General features: G+C 41.3%; 1 protein-coding gene across 4 annotated transcripts in view; it reads left to right on the top strand.

The window, feature by feature from the left end:
• Crk (Crk proto-oncogene, adaptor protein) overlaps positions 1-21,436 on the top strand; it is an 83,141-nt gene extending 61,705 nt beyond the window's left edge. For 3 of the 4 annotated variants that reach the window (XM_022850144.2, XM_022850145.2, XM_086972364.1), the window contains 5 exons: positions 7,358-7,480; positions 9,093-9,306; positions 10,120-10,251; positions 15,762-16,190; positions 18,575-21,436. In XM_022850144.2, coding sequence (XP_022705879.1) covers positions 7,358-7,480; positions 9,093-9,306; positions 10,120-10,251; positions 15,762-16,190; positions 18,575-18,709 — 1,033 coding nt within the window. In that variant the 3' untranslated portion in view covers positions 18,710-21,436. The remainder of the gene's footprint in view (positions 1-7,357; positions 7,481-9,092; positions 9,307-10,119; positions 10,252-15,761; positions 16,191-18,574) is intronic. The other variant, XR_015314853.1, reaches the window with a different exon arrangement.
• The last annotated feature ends 520 nt before the right edge of the window (positions 21,437-21,956 follow it).

Raw genomic sequence — 21,956 nt, 5'->3', positions numbered from 1 at the left:
ATCTATATAGGAATGGAGGTTATACTACAATATTATGCGCTTAAAAGTGCAACATTGCAGCATTGTCTGTCTGAAGAAAAGAACGTTTCCAAAAATGAAAGTGCGGACTAATTTAAATGTATAATATACGACGTTTTTTGTTTGATACCATTTGTCATTTCTTCTTACGTATTTTATGCTGCGGAAAGGGATATTACGCCGACTACAACTATAATTACTACGCACGGTAATGCTATCTAAGATGTTGTGATGTCGACAATGACTTGGGCGTTAGCGTGACGTTTTGTTGTTGTTAACACTTTGTTGTTTCTTGTAGGTGCCACAAAAAAAGAACTAAACTAGTGATCGTAGCGGTTCATAGACGTTTCCAAGTGGCTGCCTGCTGTGACGTAAGTGCAGGATCAGCCATGTAAACGGTAGGAAGTAAAATGGACGACCTGCAACAGGGATTAGGCAAACGAAGTGTCGGCTGAAAGCGGGCTTGAGCCAGTTCCTGAGCACTTCCGCCTTCCTGCAGTTTTTCTCGAGATGAGCCCCAAAACAAGGGTGAGGGTAGCCCAAGCACTCGAGTAATATTACTTTTAATAACCCTGCATCTACTGGAGGAAAATATGGATCTCACAGAGTGAGGTTATATTGATGACCTCATTCTGTTAGGGTCTCAAGTTAGGAACTCTAGGGCTTAACGTGGTTCCAGGCGTGCTTGTGATTCTGCAGTTGCTACTCAGATTGCTAGGACATCAATAGGTCAGTCGGCCAACGCGTCGTGGCAGCACTGCGACGGCACCTAATAGCTCTTACGGCCGGGTTTAATATCGGTGGCTCTAACAAAACCCGAATTGTCCCCGTCGTAACCTCCTGATAGCTGACCTGTTTTAAGCATTGTCCACTCAGAAATTGAGGCAAGTAGAGCGAAAGAAATAGTACTTAATTCAAAGGAGAGGGACGTGCGCAGAGAAGTCGGCTCAGTTCTCCACATAGCATTTGTGCAGATAGGATTTGGGAACTCGGGAGGATGAACTTCTGCTGCTGCTGATGCTGGTAGAAGGTCAAGCATAAGAAGCTCGGAGTCTATGCCGAGGATGCATCTAAAGACAAAAAAAAAAGATGCTATCTTAGAGGACTCAGGATCAGATGCAAGCTTTTCTCAATATGGTTGTATGTTCTTCTTTATCCCAAGTGAAGCAGTCACAAAAGTCCTGCTAGGATTCCGGCCTTTTGGAATGTTGTACGTCGAGTACATGTTACACTTTGTAACTATACATCGAAAAGCTAAATTATTTATAATGCAATTCCTTGGCTGCCTGACCATCCCTTTGTAGTTTAACTCGCCATGATTTGCGGACGAAAACATAATAATGGTATATCGTTTTTTAGCCTGGAAGATATAATCCAGACACATTTTGTCCGTATTGAATTTATTGAAGCTAGAAGCCCTCTTCCATGACACAACGGCCACACCACGTTTGCTCGTGGTCTTCTCCCATGTTTTGGTTATGTGAAGCTTACGGAGCTGAAAAAGCACCCAAACAATATATGGCGATTGACCTACATAGACAGAAGCAAGTGGTATTCAACGCAACATCAAATGGGCAGCTTCGTCCACGTCAGTTTTCGTTGAACCTTCTGTACCTGCTCCTTAAATAAAAAGGCACTCGCCAGAAAAAATGGAATGATTGATCCAGCAGTATTGCTTTGAATATACGGTTAATAATCTTATAAAGGAGCACATCTTTATAGCGTGTGCAGATTCTGCCCGAGACCTATAAGATTTGCAAATAAATCAGGAATAGTAGTCTTAGCAGCAACTATATCGCTTACCCCTATTTTCTATTAAACGCTTTTTATTTTATTTATATAGAGGTAAAAGGCTACCTATACCTATGATATAATAGTCAGCTTTTACCTGAAAGTTATGACGTGTATATATCGTAACACAGTTTACTATGATATGCACGTGCATTTTTTCAGGATAACCCTTACGATCCATAAAGAATTAGCTTAATATAGTTATATTAAAGGTCCGTTTGGACTCGGCAAACAGACGGATGACTGCTGGCGGTATAGATAAATTGTTCAGCCTTATTATTTTATACTCACCAGGGCTCAACCAGATTTGTCTCGCCCGTAATAGGATAGCTTCTGGTACATTTATACAATGTGCTTGTGGGCCTTTTGTATTAGTCTATTAACTGTCTCAATTTTTTTAACAAAACACTCGCTTATATATCATTTTCAAAGGCGTTCCTTAAATCCACTTGGAATGAGTCGTGCAGCTGGTAGTAAAGGGCGAGGTAACCCACTCCATCTTGGCACTTTGCTAGATTGGGTTTTTTGGCCACGGCCCACTCGGGTCGGTTCAAGGACGTTTGGCAATGAGTAGTCTCAGAACAGTTAATTGGTAACGGCCGTTCGGAACACCGTACAGCCTTCACCTTATAAAAAAAGTGTAGCTTTTACCCTGAGAGCAGTCAAAAATACAATGAAAATAATAAAAATACGAGATCGCCTAAGAGCCGCTTAGATACTCGAAGCCTTATTTAAATTGTTGCAATATGACTGTCCGACCAATGGCACCAGGACGGCGCCTTACACAGTGAGTACGAGTGCTTCTAGACAGAAGTACATAAATTTATTCGAGTGACAAGTAGTACAATGCAAATAGATAAGAAAAAATGGGCATGAAATACTCGCAACTGTGCTTATGCATAACAGTTTATCTGAAGCAGGCCTGTAATAGATCGTTTACGAAAATTCAACGATTAACAATGGATGCTAAGAGATTCACGGCGGTAACAAACAATACCCCCACCCACTACTATTCTTACCAGTAGTGACGTTATCGTGGAGCTGTATGGACAGACATAGTTGACTCTGATGTCAAATTCGTACACGCTACGACGGAAACATAGGTATTCTCACAGTTATATAATATTTTCCAAAAAAAAAAACAGACGTGCATAATACCTTCGAAGCAAAAGCTTCGGAATTTTGATCAGGCAATGTCGCTACTGGAGTTCCTTTAAGAACAAATTTGGTAGAATGGATGCTGTCGCGGTCATACCCAGTCATTTGTTTATCGACCAGGTTTTCTGATGCTGTACCCCATAATGTTGTTTTTTTAGATGAAAAGTTTGAAGGCCAATGACATTGGACAGCTATAACTTCTGTGGTTTGACGCTTTTCGGGTGGGGGCTTACTTTGCCCTGCATTATCTGGGTTCCAGTGTGAAATGTGTTTTATTTCTATTAGTGTCTCTGTGGCACTGGTTATGTTATCTATGAAAAAAGATTATACGACAAACTCTTGACCATACCAGCACAGGTTGCAACTACTTTTTTACTCAGTCACGTATCGTCAAAGTAAATTTGTGAAATAACACAATAATATAATAATAATAGTTAAACATAAGCGAATCCGGTTTATTTCGCTTCTCCATTTTTTTACAATTATCCTGCTTTTTATAATAATAATAACAATAACAGATAGAATTTTTATGATATTTGCGGTGAATTTGCGCATATATAAGCAGGTCGCAACGAAAAAAAATTCTCGGTTATAAACATCAATTCATTCAGGTCTAATGGCTGATCGTATGGAAGTCTAACAACCTTGGCTCAGTGATGAAGCTCAAGAGCATATTGCTACAAGCTTAATTATCCTAAGCTCGCCTTTATACCTCAATTGTTTCAATACATTACTTGTGTATTTGTGTTGCTAAAAGAGTTACACAGTTTAAGAATTGGTATACACACACACACACACACACAGAATCATTGTGGTAGATTGTTAAACGCAATGATTCTGTGTGACACAGCGATACGAAAATTAATTTGCCCCTAGTGCAATCGTGTGTACGTTTGCGTACACAAAGGTGCATGTGTGTTTCGGCGCGGCACGCAAAAGGCACGTACAGAAAGCCTGGCTTTTGGCCACTGACATGTTGCATTGAACCTGCGTAATTTAGTCTTTTATTTAGTGACTTTGCTATATAAGCGTTCCGCAACACATCTATTATCGTACGTCTGCTATCGTCGAGGTACGGGATGCGCGTGAAACAGTACAGGCTGGAAGAGCTGCTGGAGATGTTCATGAACTGTACGCTAGACGACCGAGCATTCGCTACGGGCCCCGTATTGCCGCTGCCAGTCATCCATGTCTATCTTTGATTTGTTTCGACTGTTATTGGGGTCAAGAGCTGTTCCGACTTTTGAGAACACCTCTTTTCATACTTGGTGCTATTTCCACTTTCACTTCGGGCAAGTTTTATCATCGTAAACCAAGTAGTGGGGTTTAACTGAGGTACGAGTGTGAGACTAGTATGAAAGGCGGTTAGGTTACAAAAACAGGGCACTATACGAAGAACGGGTCACTGGTTGATTATTTAGGTCTAACATATTTGTGTAACTTCATTGCTTATTACCCTCTTCGCGTTCATCCGTCTCTCATCTCTAGACTGCGTTCGTCAGTGAACAATGAAATTCCCCCTGTACCCGCGGTATTTATGATGGCAAGGTACTTCTGTGACAGCGACAACAGCCATCTCAAGAGATTTGATGGCCTAGCGTCCCTTAATTAGGCACGAGGAAGATTAGCAACGTGTAGTATTGGGTGTGTGCTTAAGCACGCGCCAGCTGTCAATTTGATTCGTTGGAATTTTCGTTATTCGTTGCGACGGTAAAGCAGCGCGTCATCTTCTTTAGGTGATTTCTTAGTGATGGACTTGAGGGACGTGTACGCTTCTCAGCGTTGAAAATAATTGTTAAATGCTTAGGCGTTGTTGTTGAGCAGAACTTCGACTCAAATAGCCAGTGAAAGAAATCAATCACAGTGTCGTGTGCTTCGCTGAAGTCCGGTCTGTCCGTCTGCGCGTGGGTATCTGTGAAATGCTGCACGCCGAAACCTAGCTACGAAACAAAGATGGCGTGACATAGGATTTAAGTAGAGGCCGCTCACTCCTACAGGTTATTCAGATGAGGAGCTACATTGTCATGGTCATTGCTCTACCATATGTAACACTGTATGTAGATTGTGTATTGTAGTCTATTGTAATAGAGATACTCGATGCGGTTAGTAGCTGAGGTAAGTTGAAAATGAACTTATTCATCCTTCACTTATCATCGTTCAATTTTTTAACAAAAAGAAATGAAGTGGGAGACAATTTTAGCGCATTTAAGGATATTTTGTATATTGGCATGAATTAAACAAACCAAGCACAGACACAAGTTCTTCTACTTATGTGCAAACAATTAATAATAACCAATGCTACACAGCTCTAGCTTCTTGAATAATAATAAAGAGACACTTAGATTTTGTCTTACGCTACCTGTACGAAGGTAAAGAAATCGTTTCATTGATCGAGCTTTGCCTCTCTAGTGAAGAGTTTTTACCTTGATGATTGCCGTTAGATATTGCCGGTTGTAACTAATTTAAAAATTTAACAACCTGTCACGCAAAAACACGGGGTTTCAGTCGCGTCCAAATACGACTTGTCTGAATCGTTGTGGGTAAACTGTTAACAATGCTTCGACATTATTCATTGCGTCTCGTCGGTTCAAATAGTTTAAGGCTACTAAATATTGCTATTGTATCCCAGTACCAACAGTCCAGGCGCCCATTAGCACCTGGGCAGCATTGCCCCACACTGTCGCGGTATCTAGAAGCCATCTGTGCTTAGGATGTCTGTTCATCTAATACTTAAACGCTCCGGATTCAATCGGATCAAAGTTGTCAGCTTTGATTAGAAAAACGATGTGTGCAGTCGTTTTGCCAGTGCTAATAATAATAGATCAAAGAATGAGAACGACATTTTGCTCATCGCAGATGACCAAAGAAAACACGTTAAGTAAGCTGTTTCAGAAGAACTGAAAAGAACACGAAGCAATTTGTTTCAATGGCGCAATGGTACGTTAGAGAACTCGCCACTGGCTCTCTGCCGTCTCTTAAATCGTTACGGCTAACTGTGTGTCTGTAAGTGCAAGCAGTTCTTGCTTAAACTGTATATATACGTATCTTCCTTAATAAATACAGCAGTTAAATACGAATCGGTCACGATTTCGACAAGCAGAAAACACTTTTACAAAGAAAAGCCGAAGCCAACGACCGCGATTGCTTCAACGGAATGGCCATTACAACTTCAGCTGGGTCGGTAGCGACTTCAGGAGGGCTATTGCGAAACACATTAGATACGTCTTAGGCACTAACTTCTCTGTAGTGCACTGGGTTCGCGCGGATTTAGCCTGATGCTATTTGTCGGATGAACCTTGTTGGAGGAGAGGGTATCCTAAGAACTATTATTATTATTATTAGTTTGTGGAACGAGAATGAATACTGTCTGATATATGCCTGATAGAATCGTCAGTTTTTTTAAAAGTTCACGTTCGTATTAGCTGCTCAAAAGAGGATCATGAGATTTTTTTTATAATACGTAAGCAAAAATAACTTCGTAATATGAAGTTATTTTTCTCAATCTTACTTGTACCTTGAAAACCAATTCAGCTTCACATTAGCTTTAATGCTTAAATCGACCCAAGCCATTAGTTGACGGCTAGTCTAATGGATTGTTTGGCCAATATTATTAGCGCAAAAATGGCTGATGTTAACATAAGCCAAAATACCTAGGAATTGAGCAGACCGTGAGAGAAGCACCAGTGCGTCAAAAACTTTAAGCTGTGTTTATGCAGGACCTAAATATAACACTGACAAAAAAAAAGTTCATATCTTGCCATCGTATCGAAATATATCGACTTTTACACGGATTCTGTTCCCTTTTTATTTCTTCCCTCGACGAATTTTCCTTTTAGTCACGATAGAGATTTCTAAAATAGCGGAAGATATGCTTCTGCCGAGACTCAGCAGTTATCAAAACTCAAGCATGTCTTTTACCAGCCTATCGTGGCTCCCATAATACCATACAGCTCATTTATTGGCACAGAGGCAGCCAGATTCTAATTGCTCGAATTTACTAGGATTGCTTTTAGTGATTGCTATGATAAACTTGTTTTGACTGATGTAATTTTGACAATGCTCCGATAGTGTTATTACGCTAACCCTGGTAGGCTCTGGTATTTGTTAGGGGACGAAAACGTGGACAAGCGTCTTAACTGTGCAGTTGTGCAGACCCTCGAGCTTCTAAAGAAGATTCTTTTGGGTGTCCTTGGGAAAACATCTCTGTTAACAGAACATCTTCTAGGTTCTGGGGAGTTTCAGGGTTATGAAAAGATGAAAAAGAATTGTAACTAATGAAAATGCTCTTCAAATTAGACGCTAAATTAGAACCCTATATATGATCCAAGAGTCGATATGAATTAGAAGTATAATTGTGCCTCCTTTTATTTTTTTTTCCATCTGTGTTTAGTTGGTTCTTCGGGCCAATGTCTCGACAGGAAGCAATCGAACTTCTACAACGCGAATCAGAGCCAGGAGTATTTCTCGTGCGAAACTCGAACACCATTCAAGGAGACCTCGTCCTATGCGTTCGGTAAGTATACCATCCTCATTTCTCACAAATAGTAGATTTTGCCTATAGCACTGGATCGTAAAAACGGATAAAACTTATAGGGGCGCAGATCAAACGACAACAGTTTTCGTTGTTATGTGTCTGACTTGAAAGAAAACGGATAGGATTTGTAAATTTGAAATGTTTTTGTTAACTATTATCAGCGAACCGACAACGGTGATGATGTGGGCAAATTCGACGCTCATTCGTGCGTTCCATAAGCGTATCGTACGGGGCTTTGCGGTTACATAGTGCGTCTAAGGTGATGATCAACACAGTTCATCCCTTCCACCAATGCGACTAGTTAGATAATAAATATAGCCACGTCTTTTGTAGGGGGCCAAATGGGGACAGTTTGGAACTGAGAGATTAGTTGGTGAGCTCTGCTGTTGGCTCACCGTTCTTTCCTGTATGAAGTCGTACGCGAAATGCCTCATTTAAGTCTGATGAGATTTTTATTATTTGTCGCTACGCTTCTTCTGTCAGGCGTCAATATAAGATTTGCTCGATACGGAGGACGTAAAGTACCACATTACGTTGGTGCCACTGCCATACAACAATTTGTAAATTTCTCTGAATTATTGTATTATGGCGTTTGAGCACGTTTTATATCACAGTTATATTTTGTATGAGTTTTTATGTGTGATTTTGAAACAAAATTTCGGCAGTCTGTATTTGATGACCTTGACTTAGTAACTATGATGATCAAAGGTCACTATCGTTGTTGTTACGCCACTGATAGTAATAATAACGTTCTGACGAGGGTTATGACAACATGCCATGCCATTGCTTACGTGGGGGGCGGGGAGTAAGAACGCGGCCGGACAAAGTACGGACAAAGAATCTTATAGCTTATAGGCCCTTTTTACTTATAGAAATATATATATTATATCCTTATGAGCACTATAGATCAAATTTAAGGAGTAGCGGGGTAACTAACGTTGGCCTAATCCTTGCAAATGTGCAATGCGAATGGTGCATGTTTTAAGGATGTTTGTTCGGTGGCAGAGATTAAAGAAACTCTTCATTCGAAGCTTCGCAGAGTACTACTGCGTACAATGTTGCAAAGCGTCTAAAAAAAAGCTGTGGGTTCTTTGAGGAACTGCTTAAGTACGATGGGGCTATCACTGGATCGGTAATGAAGCTGACGCCTTGCTGAACGCTTGAAGACCCAGCAACTAAAATATTAATAATATTACTGTTGTCATCACTAATTATTATTATCGCACTCATTCAACACTCTAAATAAGATACTGCTGAATTTTACCACCCATTTTCATAGCTGTTTCATACCCCCTATTGTCATTGCCCACATAAATAGGCATAAGGATACACATATATTGATACGGTATAAACATCTTGTTACGTGGTCTTAAAATGCTGCATAGGACCGACACCATTCTCAGATGCAATCGAAGAATCACCTATCCTCATTGTTCGTTCAGTACCGTTCGGATGACATAATAGATCATCATTATATCTATCATCTGTATTTGACTGTTGCTCTAATACTAGAGTTAACTGAATTTTTTTTTACCGTTTTACTATGATCTGCTTTCATCAATACTCCTATCGAAAACGCTACTCGGACTAGCGAGGAGACCCGAGTATCACACTACATCATCCACAAAGTTTCGCAAGGAGTTCAGACCCGTTTCAAAATTGGCGAGCAGATGTTCCCTGATATGCCGGCCCTGCTACACTTTTACCGTAGCCATTACCTCGACACAGCGCCCCTGATACGGCCAGCAGCGAAACCTAGAGAAGCTGCAGAGAGGGTCCGCGCACGATTCGACTTCAATGGCAGCGTGAGTATCTTAGGTAAAGCTAAGAAAAAGGAGGAACTATTCATCAGCGTTTTGCTTGAGTCTGTCAACGCTTCATACGTTATGCCCACGGAGAATGCGTTAAGCAAATTCCAGGAAGTTTCAAGTGTACTCAAGTTGAAAAAAAGGTCTTCGTTTCTTTTCAATTGTTCTAATTTCAGCTGATACTTGTGTAAGGTATATCGGAAAGGAGTGTCGAATAACGATGGGCATTAGATTTAGTCGTGAGTGTATTACAGAAAATTCTTATTGAACGTTGGAATTATAATTGCTGGTTGTGCTTTGTTTATTGCAACACATTTGCCCCTATGGTGACACAAATTTTTCTTTTAACTCAATTTAGATTTTTGCGAAAAGAAGCTATAATTATTGTTTCGCTTCAAATAGCTACGTTTTATTAGAAGGTATCCGATTTTTTTTCTCTGAACAATAGAATATATGTATATAACGGAATTGTTTTGTGGGAGTGTGCGTGGAAACGTTGCGTATGTGCCTTTAATAATGTTCAGAAATGACCACATATTTCGTTTGTTGTAGCTGATATTGCTTTCTGAGCAGTGCGCCTTTAAATTTATTATGTGTAAGTAAATTGTTCTTTTTTTTTTCTTTAATTACATCCTTCTACATCATTTCCTTTTCTTTTATTCATATTTTCTCAGTTATCCTGCCGCTGCGTATAAATGTGATAATTGTCCATTGTGTATTACGCCGTTCTTATCATAAAGGAAGCTCATGTCTAGAATATAATAACACGGTTCTACTTAATTTATGGACTGCTAATATCTGTGCCTATAGGGTGATACGGACGATCTTCCGTTCCGAAAGGGTGAAGTATTGACGGTCATTTCAAAGGACGAAGACCAGTGGTGGACAGCAAGAAACTCTCTTGGACAGACGGGCCAGATACCCGTTAATTACATCGAGAAGGTAAGAAATTGACACGAAAAGCAAGAAACCATACTAGATTGGTCCTTCTTTGAGGATTCGAGGCGGGCCTCGGCCGACTTGACAGTAACGCATGTGGACTGAGTCGGCCTTCGGTCGACTCATCCCCCCACCATCGGTCAGATAAAGCAGCGCCACTAATCGTAATACATATATCAGTTGAAATTATTGATTTTTTTTTTGCTGTTGCACCCATTGTACTTGCGACAACAGTAAAACGAGAAAAAGTTTTTTTAAAAAAAAAAAGGGAAGTTAGTGCTATTGTAGCTGTTTGTTCATCTTTCTGATCAATTTAACGGTTCAGTAAGATCGATCATTGGACAGAGGGAAGAAACGGTTCGTACGGAAGCACTCCGGTAGGTCAATAGAGCCACTCATATATGTGAATTCGTTGCCTGCCACTGGATAGAAAGGATACGGAGCAAGGCATCATGACGATGAAATCATGTTTTTAGAAGCACACCTTTCTCGAGGCATTACGTGGCAAGCCATGGGAAAGGTTCAGAAGGAGCTTCTTTTGCTTTCAGCATGTGGTCGAGTAAGGCGTTGTAGCAATAATTATAGAAAAACACATGTTGTGCAGGGTATATCGAAAGATCCTTAATTCACGTGATTTGAAAATTGTGTTCATAGTGATCATTATTTTAGTGGTATATTTCACCGAAATTAAGACGGCTGTAATCTAGAATGCAGCCTTCTTTAGCAATCATCGAGGCAATGGTAAAATAAATCATTGATGGTCTTGACCTTGCCTTTTATGTCAACTTCGCGCATTTGTCAGCTTCGGTGCCCTTGTTCGAAGCAAACAATAAGCTGGTCTTCGGAGTTCGCAATTCCCGCTTCTTTTTTGTCATTTATCCAGTTGCTTAAAAGGGCCAGGTCCGAAGAGCCATCAGTGGGCGACATCACATGATGCTCATTTTTCGGCTGACGTAATATTTCATTTTGTTGACTTATTTCTGGGCTTACTTCTGTTTTCATGTTCTCCCTACTTTATCGACACTGTATAGGTGAACGTTTGCCTTTTGCGATACTTCGTTTGCTGTCTATATCTGTGCCGGAAACTGTAGCTTCACCTAGTAGGGCATATCTTCTGCTAAAGGGTAGTGCAACTGACTGAGATACCGAACACCATTGCAATTTTCTTTGTTGCCAAAAGTGGCATTCAGTATTAAATATTAAAAACAGGGGCAAGATGCGGATTGTAATGTGTCCGGGGAGCGCAAAATATCAGTTACGGTAAATATAAAAAACCGTCCAACGTAACCCATTTAAAGACGATCTATCATTTTCTTATCAATGTACAATATTATTGTCTACACAGTTTGCATTCTGTTTACTCTTTTCGCTGACGTCTCCCATATCTGTTTCTTCTGTATCTTTCACCTCTTCTTTGTTTCCTTTAGATTAAATTAATGTTTCTTTCATTTCATCTTTCAGCTTTCCTTTTAACTAACTTCCTCGGTGGTACCGTTATTCCAACAGTAGTTTACTAACAATCACAGTTGCTAAGAGTGAGTGTCTGCATGTCTGTATATGACTAAATCGCCCTTCCATATTAGAAGTACTTTTCCTTCTTCTATTAACAGCAGATGTTAGATAACCAAAAGAAAGCAACTGAAAATACTCTCACATATTTTTCTCCATAGTTTTTGTCTCGATTGTTCACCTATACCGAAGCCAATTTTCGCAAGTCAAATACACATCGCGTTCTTGCTCTTTAGTATTGCGGGGGCAAGAGAACGAGCAGTGTTTGTCCTTACGTGAAGGACATATATATCAACAATGTCACGCTGCAAATATTTCTTTGACGCGCTAGATGTACAGGACGCAGCTGATACTCTGCACACCTGAAGCTGCTCGAATAGGCACAGTTTAGAGAATACTATTCCGCAACACTTAGCATATAAAATACCAACTTATATAGAGGCTTATAAGACGATTGTTCAAGTTAACGCTGTTCATTCATCTTCAATTGCATAATATTTGATCCAAGTACGTGATTTAATGATACTGCGATGAGTGTTGCTTTAGCACTGTCTTATGATTCAACGATTCGGCGTTCAGTCAACGTCAAGCAGAGGAACGTTGGCCAGGCCCATCGACATGGTAGCCACTTCCTATCGTTTCGAAAAAAATTCTCCAAGTGAAAAAATATTTAATGTGGTTTTTCCGTCTGCGGACCACGTTATGATTATCGTCGTTAATTTTTATTCGGCATCTGCCTGCATATTCTGCTAATTAGCTGAGGATGTTACCCTCCAGATCACGCCCTGTACAACCAACTTACCAGAGTAAAAACGCTTTGCTGGCTTGCACAGAGCCATCGCGAAGTAGTGCAGGGTCACCTCACGGGACCGTGAACGGTAGCACGAGTCAGAGGGTACCGAACCGCTTCGTTGGGGCAGGCCATTGATCCAACGGTGCTCTGACGGTAGACGTTGTGCAGAGAGGCAAGCCGTGGACGAACAGGGGGGCTTAAACTAGTCATGGTTAGGCCAAACCCATCGCTAGTGCCAGTGGACAAGGAGTTTTGTCGGTAAAGTGTGTTTCTGAGAGTAGTATGCTGTCCGTAATTTAGGTGAACAGGCCAACTGTGAGGAGGACGTTGAAGAACGTACCGGAACGTACAAAGCTTGCGAGGTCCAGTCGAATATTACAATGCGGATTGAATGAGAAATTGCACCATCACTAGCAATAGGAGTGGCAGTAGTAATGCTAATGGCAGGACCCCGTGAGCTAAGGAAATCACCGATAGCGACTAAACCTGCAAAGCTTCTGGATGAGTGCCGTCTGCGAGTCAGTTGCCGACCGGGTTAATGCTGTGGTATCAGTCAATTGCAGCTATCACTGCTAGCACTAATCTTGAAGAGTGTGTGGGCGCACCCTACAGCTTGCAAATACTGGATCTTTCCTTTCCCGCCGGAGGCACCATTTATTGGTCGCCTACGGGGGTTTACAGTCCCCTGTATATGCTTTGTCTGAATAAACATGTTCTTACAATAGGTGTGTATGAGCCATAACTGCTGAGTTGTAGCTGGGACGTAATAGAAATTGGAGCGGGTGGAAGTCATCTGACCGAGCAAGCTCGAGGTGGTTAAGCTGCGCTCCTATCGAAACGTATTCACTAGCACGCCATTGAGAGAGATGGCGATGGGCAACAGATGAAGCTAAAACGACGAGGTAGCGCTATATAGAAAAAGCCAATGAAGAAAAAGCTAAACTTGAAGCAGTGGCTACCGTCATGAACGTAAAGCCTATAAGGGCCGCTGGCACGAACCGTTTTCACCTATGCCTGCGATTAGATTGGAATTATTCTTCCGTCAGAGCTGCTTAGGAAATCATCCTTCCACCGATCCGCGCTTTTCCGACGGATGCTTTTCTATTGATACTAAAGGCTAATTTAGATGGCTGGATGAATGTCCACATACAGTAGTGACCCTTTCATGTTGTCTGTTGCGCTTGTGAACCTCGTGCGTGTTTCAGTAGCACCCACTAAATGACGTAAGACGCTTTTGTGTTAACGTGCTTCTTAGACGAGTAAAATCAAAATATCTTTATCATTAATATTTGTATCTGGCCCTTCCCTTATTTTTACATTGAACACATACGGCGTTTCTTATTTATCACTAAAAAAAACATCAATATAAAAAGCTATTATACTTTCGTTATAAGTGCATTAAAGCTTACTGGGAACTATTATAAACTAGTAACTACAACTTAAACATTCGTGAGTAATCGACTGACTCGGTCAAGCGCCAACGCTCTATGGCCGCGCCTCGTATTACGATACCGTTTTCCTAGCACTAGTCTTGAAGAGTGTGTGGGCGCACCCTACGCTTGCAAATACTGGACCTTTCCTTCCCCGCCGGAGGCACCGTTTATTGGTCGCTTACGGGGGTTTACAGTCCCCTGTATATGCTTTGTCTGAATAAACATGTTCTTACAATAGGTGTGTATGAGCCATAACTGCTGAGTTGTAGCTGGGACGTAATAGAAATTGGAGCGGGTGGAAGTCGGGAAGCGGGGAAGGGATTGAGCTCATGTGGATTTGCTTCTGACCCTTACTGAAATCAGGAGGCTTGTTACGAGTCGCCGTTACCATCTTGCAACTGCGAGACCTTACCAGCTGCATAGTGGTAGCTGTATTGGAGATCTGCGCATAATGTTTTCAAGTGGCCACACCACAACATTGAAGGACGATGTTTTGCTTGACGACGTAAATACTCAGTGATTGTTGTGATTTCCATAGCAAACTTCGTCCCTGCGAAGTTTGCCAGATACTAGCCGACGATGACACGTTGTCGACGAATAGGAAAGACGAAAAGGATTAGAATAGACTAACAGCATTATTTATGTAGAAATGGTTAACACGACGGTGGTTGCAATGCGTGCGAAAAAAAAACAGTGGCATAATCACTCGTACCTTCGTCGCCGATATACAATAGAACGCGACAATACAATGATGAAATTGTAAACATGAAACACACTATGACAATCACGAAGCATCGGAGACAAGCCCAGCGAACAAACTGTCTTATGGTCTTTTTTTTTTTAAAGAAAGACGACTGAGCGTTGTTTTCTCGTCTGTTTGTTATATGCATATACAACTTGCTCGAGTTACGGACGGCGACAGTAGCGTGGGGGGGGGGGGGAAATCGAGTTAGGTTTAGAAACGACTTTGAAACCCGGACGTTTGTCAAAGTTACCTGCACTGGGGTGTGAGACTGTTGAGGAGTTTGTTGACTGTTGACCGTTTGGGAGTGCCTCGTTTGGGACTGATTGCGTTAGTAAGTTTCATTCAACATAACATGACTTTATATAAAATTTATTTATTTATATAAAAATTATATTTTTATATTTCACTTAGTTTTTTTGTCTGGCAGTTTAGACTAGCCGCTATACAAGCGGCAGACGTTGGATGTGAAATTATTGGTCAACAATTTATGTAACGTAACGAGAAAAATACTTTAGTCTTAGTCACGTACGTTATATTTTAGTGATACAATGTATAAATTGATGCTTTTTTTATTTGAATACTTTTTATTATCTTGAACGATCTTTACAATAACTTTATACCCTAACACTTTGGTTGTGTTGTGTAATTTATTCACGTGAACATACAGTTTACTCGGTAACTGTTCATCCCTTCAGCACTGCTCATAACCCAACAAAGTGCGTTTCTTCCATAAACATTAATGCAATGACAATTTGTGTTCTTGTTAATAAAAATTATTCATTGTCTCTATACTACTAAACATTTTTGTGATTATTGTCGTTCCCAATGCCTGTTCTCCGATTACCCATTTACCCGTGTGTGACGTTCCCTATAACCTTATACTGATACCGCCTACTACTCTCATCAATAAACGCATCCAACGTCCAACCTATCAATCTTCGCTGTCCGGGCGCATCCTACGAAATCCTCGATCCCGCCTTCGTTACGACTCTTCCCGTGTACACTGGTGTCGTTTCTCGTCGAATCACCTCAGCTGGAGGACGGTGCCCTGATCGCCGGAGGCTTAGGAGGCAATCCGATGGGCGCCTCAGGGGGCGTAGTCAACGGAAACATCACGGGACATCTTCCTCCACCGTTGACTACCCCACCAGCGCCGCCGCAACCGCCATCGAACAACGGAGCTTCGATAGGAACTGGACCAGGTCCAAACGGCTCTTCTAGTAACATCCGTTATACGACGCCGCAGGTCAGTGGCACTAACGTGCCGGCAAATAACGGTCAAGCGCAAAACGCAGCAGGACTCCCAGGAATAAATGGAGCGAGTGGCTGCAGCGCAAACGTAGCCAGCGGGGGTACTCTAAATGGCCAGCGCAACAGCCAAGAACGGAAACTTCCCGCAAAGGCGCGCGTCAAACAGGCCCGCGTCCCAAACGCCTACGATAAGACGGCACTTCGTCTCGACGTAAGTATTTGTAATAAAGTGGCTTACTTTTTCGGTGATTGACACGTAAATAGAGAAAATATTAGGTGAAATTTGGTTGTGGATGATGATCTTAGTTTCGCAAGCAAAATAAGCTACGGTACAAATTAGAAAAAATTAAATAAAATGACACAGCATTTGTAGAATGTTTCCCTAAAGCTCCAGAAGCTAACAATGCATTTGCTCTAATCATTACTAGTAACATTATGCATTTCCAGCGTAACAATGAGCAAAGTAAATGTGTATAATTTCATAAAGCTGCTCACAAATTTTTTTGATTTCAGTCGATTGTTCCATGATTTTCAGACTTTCATGTTCAAGTGAGCAGGTTTGCCTAAAAAGGACGGTTAAAAAAACGAGTGCTTAAGAGCTAATGTCCGTTTCATCTAACGAATGGCCATTTGGTTACCGAACGACCCTTAGTAAGAAGATGATAGAAGATTTTGCTGTTTCGCTCTCGCGAAACATGCCAATTCGGCCCACTCGCGAATCGACGGTGTATGACTGGATCGTCCGTCCGAAAAAATTTCGTGACGTTAGCTTTTTGGATGAAAACGTATGAGGAGTGACGTAGACGATATTGGCTCTGCCTCGTATCGTACGAAGCAATTCAAGCTATAAAAGCACAGTACATTCTCTTTATTGAGAAACTCTCTGCTATATCATTGTGAATTCCTTTCTCTATCTATTGTTTGGCCCGAGCGACTTTCTGTAGAAAATTATCTCTGCCTTGTGTGGATGGACAAACAGCCAAGGTCGCTATGAATGTTTTATCTCTGTTGAGTATAGCTCGCAAATCTGAAACGACCCGTTGCGGTCGAAAGTCGGTCGGAAAAGGACAGTCGACCCTAAACCCGACATCCTTTTCCTGACCGCTTCATTTTTGTAGCTCCGCTATACCCTTGAACTGGGGGGTAGCGGAGAAGGTTCAGGCTGAGCAGAGTGGTAGATGGTCGTTAGGATAATTCCCTGCCGTAACGGAGTGCAAGGCCTACAATTATCGAGCATTTGCTTCACTATACCAGAGCAGGTGACAGGATTTTACGTTTGAACAAAGTTCTCTGGCTTCTTATGAATGCTGCTACGTGCCTCGATAAATAGGCCACGTTATTAAAGCGTGAATGGCACTTGTCGGAAAATGTCACAAGGTGTACCGGAATCCGCGTGCGTTACCATCTGCAGGATAGGCTCATCTCGTTGTTAATATTTTGCCAATTGACGCAATCTCTGCTACGCTATCCTGAGCTAAACTGTCGCTTGTAGAAGCTGGAAAGGAGGCATGCAAGAGGAGACTCAGCTGGAAGAAGTAAAACACGCTCAGCTTCTATGCAAATCTTCTTGCCATAGCCCGGACCAATGAGATTGTCTTGGGGGACGTTGAGGGTACAGAGCAATACCCCTAGTGGAAGGATCTGTTTTTCAGCTCAAGGGGCTTCAGCTTTTTTTCATTGTCTCTTTCTGATTACGTCGGGTCGGGCGAGGCATACAAAGCCGAAGGCACAACTGCAAGATCTAGACTTCCGTTGAAAATGATCTAACGGACAGTTGACTCGGTTCTTAGGTAAGCCGTGGGAACAGAAACGGTCGCGATTGTGCTAGCGCCAGCGAAAATGACTCCGAAGGAGTACTTCCTTTGAAGATCAACTGTAAACACGGCATCAGATCCGTGTCAGCCATAGCAGTGGAGCATTGAAGACGCAGATAACATTCAGTTACCTTAATTGCCGTATGCCCCAATTACGTGGGTGTCGCATATGTATCTTTTTAACGGCACGCGTATTGCAGATGAAAAGCATTTTTTATTGGTGGTAACAAGGCAGGGGGTACGATGTTGAGTTTGGTATCTGTTCTCAGCCGAACGATTTGCTAATTAGTTTAACTTTTATTCAAGCAGGGTTACATGAGTAAGCGATATTTCTTACCGCTGGCGAGCGTGAGCATTTCTTGTGCGCGAACAAGACGCTTCTTAATCCGGCTTTGTCCGCGACCCATGATGTGACATGGGTGTAAAGGGTCGACTTGTTGTTTGAAAAAAAAAAATAAGTCAACAAATGTTTTTGACCCACAGCTGATGTATTCGAATCTCACATGTCATAATGCGACATTCGAATGCTTAACCGAGCAAATGACTGTAAATTCTTGTGGTAGCACTTATTTTAATAATAAAAAATAACAGCTCTGCGCGAAGGACCTATCGTCAATTTGTCACTAAATTATAACAAAATCCAGTATTGCCTACTAGTAAGTTATGTCTGAATTATACATTTTTCAGAGGTACATATTTATATTCATTCATTCTGTTGAAACTAAATGCGTGCTGAAGAATGTCTATGTTTGTGTTTCATAAATTTCGTTAATTTTTTTAGATCGGCGACATTATTTTGGTGACAGCGATGCACAAAAATGGTCAATGGGAAGGTGAGCTTCGTGGCAAGACCGGACATTTTCCCTTCACGCACGTTGAATTCCTTGAAACTGGCGAAGAGGAAGATGCATCCTGAACAGGATCTGCTAGAACGGCGATGTCAACGGTCAACCGAGTCCATACGGACCCCTATGCAACACCGTCTTGCCGGCAACTTTGACGTCCTTGTTAATTATGACGATATCCACTAAGGAGCCACAGAGCTAAAACGACTCATCCGAGAACTGTCCACACAGATTTGTTGCATCCTCTTACAATAGAACTAATACGAACAGCACAAGTCGAACACTATGAGGACATAGCCACCAGTTACACCTGATGAGAACATGGGGGTGACATACATTACATCTAATCGGCATGGTTATTATGATACAAGATAGATCTAAGGCCAATCTGGGTTCGGTTAAAAGCAACAGGGAAGCTTCAGTAATGATAAAAGTGCTGCAGTGCAGAGTGACTCATGTCAATTACGTATTTATCGGTTTGATAGGTCGCAGTAATCAATTGCGACCAAACGACAATTAGGCTAGATCTTTGAGATGCTAAACAGAAAAACAAAGGTGAGACAGGACTTTGGCAGCCTTCAATGACGTTGAAATAAGGATGCACCATCGAATATTGTTGTAAAAGGGGAGGCGGATTGAATGTAAGAACCGCTGATTGAGGTAGATTTGTCGTCGCTCGTGAGCTAACATGAGGTCGTGCCGGAAAGGCATATGGGCCAGTTGGGAAGAACCACATTTTTCAATATCGGGGGATCCGTTGCCACTTAACCAATTGTGTATAGTTAATTGTGAATATGCAAGTTTATATGCGGCGCCGCTGGTAATAGATTAATTATTATATACAGCTATATACATATATCTATTGAGTGCTAGCAATAAAAATAAAACTAAATATAATATGAATGATGGTAATAATGGCGACTGATGCCAAGAAGATGCGAACAGTCGTGATAATACGGGACGTGACTAGCTGACCGTGAACACGAGCTGCTTGGAACATCTATATCGCAAAGAGGCGATACGTAGGCCCTTAAAGACGGTTAGAAGACAAACAGGCTATTTTAAACGCACGAATCCAAACAAATCGAGTCAACTAATAATAAGTCAGTGAAAATGAAATTAGGATGTAGAATAAGTAGTTAGACTATGAAACAGCAACATATACGCCAACACCAATAGCGATACTAACGACTAGCTTTGCGAAGACACAAAAAACATGGAAAAATGATCTGTTTATATGAAATGGCGTACGCGTGTAATGAGACAGCAAAAAAAAAAAAAGACAAAGCCAACGCCGTAAGAAATACCCAAGAACAGCGTCTGACGTGAAACGACACGCAGAGAGGAGGCGGGGGGAGGGGGTCTAGAAATTAGGAATATATATAAACGTACGTGTAGATGTCAAAAGCACTCACAGTGTGTCGTCCACAAGGATGGCTGTGCATGAATCACTAATTAAAACAACTGGTGACGTAGGAAGATAAAAGAGGAACGTTGGAAGTTCGCGCGTGGAAGACATACGTGCAGGCACGAAACACGAATCGCTTCGCCATATAGAGTAGACGGTAGGAACGAAACACACAGAGTGCTATAAATAGCTAGATAGAGCGATATTTAGATATGGACACGAGAAAGGAGCAAAAAAAATGAATAAATAATGCGGACAATTGAACGATAAAAAGAGAGTACGATACAATAAACCAGTAGAAGGAAAAATCGAACGGTTCAATTGATCAATTCAGCGCAGTGTAGTCTTTATCTAAGGGTAGTAGACGCTGCTTGGGCGAGGCGCCAACCAAGGGAAACGAAGCGAGAGTAATAAAATTCTAAATTTCTAATAATAAATATTGATTATGAAATAATAGTACGTTTACGTCCAATAGTGGTGATAATCAATAGGGCTGAGATGATTCTTTTGATTATGCGCAATTTCTATTCAGATAGGGAGAAGCCATCCTGCAAGGCTCCTGCAACTGGTTGGAAGGCAAGTATGGCTGAAAGTGATGCTAAAGGAGATAGGCCAGCAAACTGAAGACAGGATGATGGAAGAATTTCGTGGAAATGGTAAAGCAAATGATGATGAACGCTGGAACAGAATAGATTTTGTTAAAGGAATCCCGTCCTGTACATACAGAACTTGTCGCAGTAATGAATACCAGCGATAACCTATGCGTTAACAGCTATCGAAGAAGGGCAATTGCAATGATTGGCAAATCTAAATATATTTAACTAAGAACGTACAAGCTTTCTGCGTCAAAACGTGCTTTTGATAACTGGTTGAAGGCTGCTTTGATGGACGTCCTGTATATGAGCTCTGGGCTCAATGTGCACATATGTCTTCCAAACGCGTCCGATAAACAGATCCTGGAAGCATCTAACAGACATATACACATACGCCCGTGGGCGCGACAGGCTTTGAGAAGAAGGCGGATTTTGACAAATATCGACCAAATTTTTTGCAGGCTACTCACGTACGCTATAACGCTAAATGGGAAGGTGGTTAATAATGCTACGATTAATACCGAAACCCAGATAGAACCGGCATTGTAGAAAGCAGAAAACCAAAAACCTTTTAGCTATTGCTCCTCAACCAACACTATCATTTCAGACTGTCCTTGGTGTCGTTTCAAGCGAAGGGAATTATCATAATAATGATAACAACCAAGCGACGCGATTCAGTGAATGAAAAAAAAAAACTATATATAATAAATGCACCCAAGAAGACAGAACCGTCTAGATAAATAGAAATTTACTTTAATGTAAAATAATTATTAATAATAAAATATATTTAAAATACACATCTGTGTGTGTGTATGTGTGTTTATTGTTCGTCTGCTAGAAATTATATTCGTATGTATTAATTGTAATTGAAATAGTTTCGCTTCGTCTTACGATCAGTAACTATAAGCGACGATACGTGTTGCTTCTATAACGCTCTATAAGGCTCTATAACGTGTGATTGCGAATACGCTTCGAATACGCGTCATAAATTAGGTTAAGCAGTCGACTTTTTGTCTTATACCTTTACGCGGACGAAGATAGATACCAATAGAACAGGAATGTATATTTTTACCTCATTTTTAGCTCATAAAATCCTTGCGGTTATAGGACACGGTATACTGTGGAAGTTAAATACTGTAAATCTAGTTTGCCCATGAACAAACAATCGTTTATCGTTACGCCAGTCATAAAGCAATCTATGTCGGCCTGTGAATTGCAAAGGAAGTAAGAGAACCGATTTTAACACAACCCGTGGAACTTTATCATATATCTGGCATAAGTTAATTCGTATCAGCGTCCACAAAAGAAATATCCTAT

Source organism: Varroa jacobsoni, unplaced genomic scaffold (genome assembly GCF_002532875.2).
Source record: "Varroa jacobsoni isolate VJ856 unplaced genomic scaffold, vjacob_1.0 scaffold_1445, whole genome shotgun sequence".
Taxonomy (NCBI): Eukaryota; Metazoa; Arthropoda; class Arachnida; order Mesostigmata; family Varroidae; genus Varroa; species Varroa jacobsoni.
The sequence above is the reverse complement of the archived record's forward strand: the minus strand, read 5'-3'. Positions and strand labels throughout refer to the sequence as shown.